Below are 6,006 nucleotides of genomic sequence, written 5' to 3'. Positions count from 1 at the left end.
GATAGAAAAACCTCCATGTAAACTGGATAAAATGCCACTTCTCTTATTACGCCCAAACAGGGAACGGCGTTACTAAATTATATAAATCTTCCATACTGTATATATTTCTATATATTATATCTGATATGTTTTGGCATGGCCAGATGGATAGGAAAAAGTAGGATGACTAACTTCTTTCAATATTTGTTCTGTTGAAGCCAAGCTCCTGTGTTACTGTATATTGCTAACCATTCCTACAGTGGTTTGGCCTTTTTACCCATCTTCGATTTTGCGCTCGCTTTCCTGGCAGAGCAGACTGGTTCACCTTTCTTCTGTGCTCTCCACATTTCTCTTGAGCAATCAACAGGTTCATAGAAGCATTTCACTGGCTGCAGGATGGTTCTTTCATCCTTTGCTTTTTTCAACAAGACTTTTCCTTTTTGAAAGGAATGAGGCTTGGCCTCAGTGATGTTATATGAAGGGTGTTGACTTCCTCGGCTCCTGAAATTGATAATAGTGATTATTAATAACTATTATTCAAGCTTGCAAAGTGATAGGTCCCCAAAATGTCCCACACCCATACACCTTTGAAGACAGAAATAGCCTTGTTTTACAGGACCAGACTGAAAGTTAAAAACAGAGCTGCAAGATCATTAAAGTCCCTTTTAACATAATTTTGAGACGTTTCACGGCAGATACAGGTGGTGTCACAGCAGCACGTGAAGCACACATGTGCTGATGCACAAGTTGATCTCTTAAGGGTTCCCATAGGGCAATTTTCCATAGCTCGTTATTTCTGGAAACCATGTATCTATAGCTGCACTTCTTTTGGGAGTTACACAATATTGCACGCTCAACAAAGTCATTTTTGGGAAAAGCTGTGGTAGTTGAAGTGTGTACAGTGCAAGCCCTCTCCTGCTCTTCAGAAGACCAGAAGGGTGTCCTGGTAGCCTCTGTGTTTGTTGGTGAGAGGCAGTGAGGGCCAGTGGACAGCACAGGAACCAAGCCTGCTGTCCTGGCCTGGTTCAGGCCTGGGCTCCAACTGCCTGCTGGGGGTTAGAAATGATGTGTAAATGCACAAGTGTCAGCCACTCCAGTTTATGAATCACTTCTTGGGCACTGTTTGTTACACTCAGTTATTTAGTTGTTGTTACAAGATGTAGTGTTGTGTTTTTCTCAGATGTTATGGTGAAAAAGTTACATCACTGATTCCCAAAGCACATGAGGCATCATTGCAGGTGATTGCAAGTGGTGTTAGTCACTCCTCTGCTGCACTGAATGTTGCTATTAAAACTAGAAGAAGGTGGGGACTGCCAAAAAGAGCTAAATTGTATTTAAACTGAACGAGTTTATGGTAGAGAAGATGGACATCTGTCCCTAATTGACAGTCAGGGCAGGAAGGTATCTAAGATGGATGAACATGCAGGTCACTGCACATGAAAAGCTAAGCTGCCAGCTCCAAGTGCAGGGAGTGGTTTTTTCATTGAAACCAGCAGCTCCTCAATACAAGTGATTGTGAGAGGCTGAACTTCTGCTCAAATGTCACTAGCCTGTCACATTATGGAGAGAGACTGAAATGTGACTAAATGCACCCCACTGCCACAGGCACTTAAGAACAATCCTATTCTTGCTGTATTTCACAAACTTTGTGTATTTTTCAAGACAGGTCTTATTTTGAGTGGCGTAGTTCTTCTTCACAATAGGAGCTGGCATTTAAACTTGATCTAAGCACAGATGTGCCAGCCAGTCTTAGTTCCTTTGAGAAATGGCTAGTCAGCATCAGCAAAGGTCTGCCATGCCTTCAGTGGGGCATCTCCTGAAAACAGCCAGGAGAAACTGGAGAAAAGGAACCGGGAAGCAAGGTGAAGGCTCTGGAGCAAGAGGGACTGCAAGTCCAGCCAGTGATCCCAAACATCACAGGCCAACCCCCCTGAGATTACACTGAATTTTTCTGGATGGGTAGTAACACTTCCTAATTCTTTTAACTGGTACATCTCATTAAAACATAACATATCATCACCATAAAAATACTTCATGTACTGAGCTGAGTTACAGCTCTTAAAAACAGCTGGTGTGGTGAATGCAAATGCTGGATTCATCTACAGAACAAGCAGGTGGAAGGACTCATTTTATCAAGTCGTTGAATTCACTGGTTATAATTCAATTCTATTTTCCTTGATTTAAATCATATTAAGACATCTAGAAGCCTGAAAAGTGTATACACAGGCAACTCAAAGTCCACTTTGGACCATCAATACAAAAAGTAAAAAAAACAAATCTAAATCCCCATGCTGTTAATTATTAATGCTTAACCCACTACTTTTCAGCAAAAAGGTACTTGGCCGGTTCCTGGATAGAACTAAGAGATATGAAAAACAACCCAAAGAGCACAAAGCCCCCTGCCTCAACCTAGTAGGCTACACGTCGTATTCTTAGTTATCTTCCAACCCACCCATCTGCTCATGTGTCTCTCTGCCTTCCAGTAATTCTTGAACCCACTTGTCAGACACAAACAAACCTGGCAGGGATGGACAGAGAAGTTCTTCAGCATGATTCTGTGATTCTATGACCGTAGCTTTAAAATAGGCTGCTACAGCCAGTGGGGAAGAGTCTTTCATTTAATGGAAGATTTTAGCTTTGATTTAGCAGAAATCTGCTTCTCCTCTGCTACATGACATAGATACAGATCACACTCAGGTATAGAACTCAATCTAAACCCAACCTGATTCAGGTTTTTGGATAAGGTGAAATGCAAAAGCAGAAACCTAAGTATGTCAAGTTAGTGTATTTCAGTAAGAGAAAAATAAAAATATATACATACAGGCATCTGGGTTTCTTATTTAATGAAATGTCTGTAAACTGCAAAGAAAACAGAAACAGGTTATTAATATTACATTATCAAGTAATTAAGTACAGGGATAAAATATACACTCTTCAAAACCATATATTCCATTCTCACCTGCTGTTAAAACTAGACAAATATTAAGGGAACTGGAAAAAAAAACCAACTTTTACAGATTTATTACTCTTCCAACTTAGTACATTTGTTTTTGAAATTCATAACTTGTGAGTGGTTGGATTTTTTTTCCCCATTATTTTTATTGTAACTACAATCAAAGTAAATTGCTAAAGAAGTGTGGGCTGAACAGAGATCTTTCATATTAGATTAAACAGTATGGATACAATAAGAAGTAATTATTGTGTTCGAGATAATTAATAAGGGACAGTGCCTGAATAAGCTGTATTAAATTAATGCTCTCTCAGAGCCTTTAATTTTGCAGAGACACATTTCCTTTACACAAGTGGCTAGGAAACTCCAGCTACGAGCCCTTGGCTCTGCCTACACAGCACTGAAGGGTGGAGGGCGAGAACACAAACATTTCTCTCGGTTCCCAGCCCAAATCTGGAGACCAGCTAGGGACAGCATAGCTCCAGTGCCAGCCCAACTTTGCATGACTTAATTTTTTTTACAGCAGTTTGGTTCACAGTGTGGAAATGCTCTGTCTAGTGTCTCTTTTAGTGGGGGTCAGGAAAGGAGGTGTTTAATGCCAGCTCAGCTTCCATCGGTCTGGGTACTAAATCGGTTCTTTGTACTGATGTCTCATCAGTGCTACCAGACTGAGCCTTTGAGTATCATTTAATGAAGTCACTGTGCCAAGCAAGTCAGAGCTGGCAGCTGAAATTATGATGTTCTTGTAAATGTTCCCTCTGTCCCTGGTATTGTCCACACTTGGCAGATGGATTTTCACCCAGCCTAACTTTGCTTGTCATCTGTCTTGGATGGAGTCTGGAGCCATCTCATGGTGTGCTTTTCTCTCATTACATCCTGAAGGTCAGGCTGGTCAATATTTGGATGGATGACCTTTGAGGAACACTGAAGCAACTCAGAAAGCAGGGCAGCTGCCTCAGAAATTAGCGCCCTCCCCAAGAGACCCTGTTGACCCAGAGATCCAGTAAACACATCAAGGGCAGGGGAGATGGTTTAATACTGAGGTCCATCTTTATGGTCCTCTTCTGTGCTCTCACAGACAGTATTTGAGATGTCCTGTGCTAGATTTCAGCACATCTACATTTATTCAGGTTTTATCTAAAGCTCTTTTTGTCTTCCAAATGGCTATGGGAACCTTGGCTTTCTACCATCTCATACCTGTTCAGCACTGTGCATGATAAAATGCTTCTCTCACATCCCAGGATGAGAAAACACTTAGCACAGGCATTATGGGGGGTTCATGTGAACTGAAATGTTCTCTGGAAGTCTTGTGGTTAAAACTTGCCATATAAATGTGGTTTCAACTTGCCATATAAGTGTAATGCATGGTAGCAAAAATAAAGAGTTAAAGTATTAATAATGAGGGCTTTAAAAGAAATAATGTATTTTAAAAAACAATGTTGAGACAGCTTTGGTTTCTAATGTGTGGGGGAGAGGCCTGTGGGAATCCATTCACCATTTCTACAGGTACCTACAGAAAGTGAGCCAATTTGCCAGCAGGCTGACGTGCTCTCTGTAGGGCTCCATGTCTTTCCTGAAAATCTTTAGACATTTCAACAAAAACCTGCCAAGTCACTAAATAACATAAAGGAAAGTGTTTGTTGCAAAGGTAACAGCAGCAATAGCCAAAGCTGGGGGGAAAAAAAAATATCTGGCAAATAGTTCATTATTCTTTCTCTCCCTTTGCCATCTTTGGCTACTACTGCTCCTACACTCTCCACTCCTTTCACTTAGGTGAACTGGCAGTTTCAAACATAAATAAAACATGTCTAAAGAGACATTCTGCACGTCCAGGTCTGTCTGGAGTTCCAATCAGCCTGACCTGTGAGCCCCCCCATCCCAAATCCCAGACGCTTTCCCTCCGGTGGCGGGTGACCATGAAGGGAAGGACTCTGCTGGCTCACCACGTGCTCGCTGAGGCTGGTGTGGTTGCACACCATCTGCTGATTCTGGTAATACTCTAGCTGCCTTTCTGCCAGGTCCACACGCTGCAGCAGGTTCTCAATGAAGTGCTGGAGCCTGGCTTTTCCTCGCACTTCTTTTTCTGCTGCTTCTTCCAGGAAGTGGTTGAAAGTAACAACTTCTCTGCAAGACAGAAACATTGCAAAGAGGCCACGTTTAAATAATGGCAAGGGCCCTGGTCTTGCTGTTGTCAAAAAACTACTGCTTCTTCTCCTCTTTTTCATGGTGATAGCCCATGGTGGCTAGGTATTGTCTCTATTAAAAGATTTCAACATTTTTGTGGACACAGCGAAGATCTGGAAACCTAAATGCTGAATTTAAGTTTAAGGGCAGTGGGTTTGGGTTTTTTGGTCACACTATTAGGTCTCTTGGAAATAGTCCTCAGTGGTCTACAGGGCAGAAATGTCATTAAGCACCACCTCTTGAGGTATCTGGAGACAGCTACAGCTGCTTTATCTTTTGGGATTTTACTTACCCATGTAAGTATCAGCCCTGAAACATGAAGAGAAATGGACGAACCCCAAATTCAAATTAATCTTCCTGTTTCATCATAATCTTACCATGGTAGTTTAATGTTGCTACTGAGGTGGTCCCTTATCTTAAAGAGTTACTGTGGCCATTAAATTTGTTTGGCTGCAATCCTCCAAGGATGTCAAAGTGCAGTGTTATGATGTGGAGTTAGTGGTAGCACAGGAGATTAACAGATAATCTACAGATTATAGACCAAGGAGTATGTGTGCAGAAAGAGGAAGTTTTAGGCCAGGAGTTTAAAAATGTTCCTTGTCTGGTAAGAAAACTGGAACAAAGAGCTAGTGCCACTGACTGGGAAAGGTCCCAGCTGTGTATTGAGACATGGCTCATTTTGAAGTGCTCTGCATACTGTCAGTTTACTATCAGTAACTGGGCCACCATTTGGACCTCTGCTGTCAGAGGAGTTTCTGGGTGGGAGAAGTTTGGTTACAAAGTGAAGCATATATTACCAAAAACGGCAAATCTGAGCATGTAGGGCTTTCCCAGCTAATAAACATCTGGATAAACAGCTCCTGCTCTGCCAATGAAACCACATTAATTTTTGC

The 6,006-nt window shown here is 41.8% G+C and overlaps 1 protein-coding gene across 1 annotated transcript; it reads right to left on the bottom strand.

Moving 5' to 3' along the window:
* Positions 1–233: 233 nt before the first annotated feature.
* On the bottom strand, positions 234–5,167 carry LOC103772673 (protein ZNF365-like). The gene is made up of 4 exons (XM_008940013.1): positions 5,133–5,167; positions 4,873–5,053; positions 2,801–2,838; positions 234–480 (listed from the first exon to the last, which is right to left on the bottom strand). The coding sequence occupies exons 1-4, from the start codon at positions 5,165–5,167 to the stop codon at positions 234–236; spliced, it is 501 nt and encodes a 166-aa protein (XP_008938261.1).
* Between the last annotated feature and the right edge of the window lie 839 nt (positions 5,168–6,006).

The sequence above is a fragment of the Merops nubicus genome, unplaced genomic scaffold (assembly GCF_000691845.1).
Source record: "Merops nubicus isolate BGI_N331 unplaced genomic scaffold, ASM69184v1 scaffold12235, whole genome shotgun sequence".
In the NCBI taxonomy this organism is placed as follows: Eukaryota; Metazoa; Chordata; class Aves; order Coraciiformes; family Meropidae; genus Merops; species Merops nubicus.
Note: the sequence above shows the minus strand (reverse complement) of the source record. Positions and strands in the feature narration are given on the sequence as shown.

Excerpts from the sequence above, each read along its gene's own strand:
- LOC103772673 (XM_008940013.1), bottom strand. The coding sequence starts at position 5,167 with ATGGGCTATCACCATGAAAAAGAGGAGAAGAAGCA. Across the intron at positions 2,839-4,872 it reads CCAGCCTCAGCGAGCACGTG|TTTACAGACATTTCATTAAA; the intron begins GTGAGCCAGCAG and ends TTTTCTTTGCAG. Across the intron at positions 481-2,800 it reads AATAAGAAACCCAGATGCCT|GAGCCGAGGAAGTCAACACC; the intron begins GTATGTATATAT and ends TATCAATTTCAG.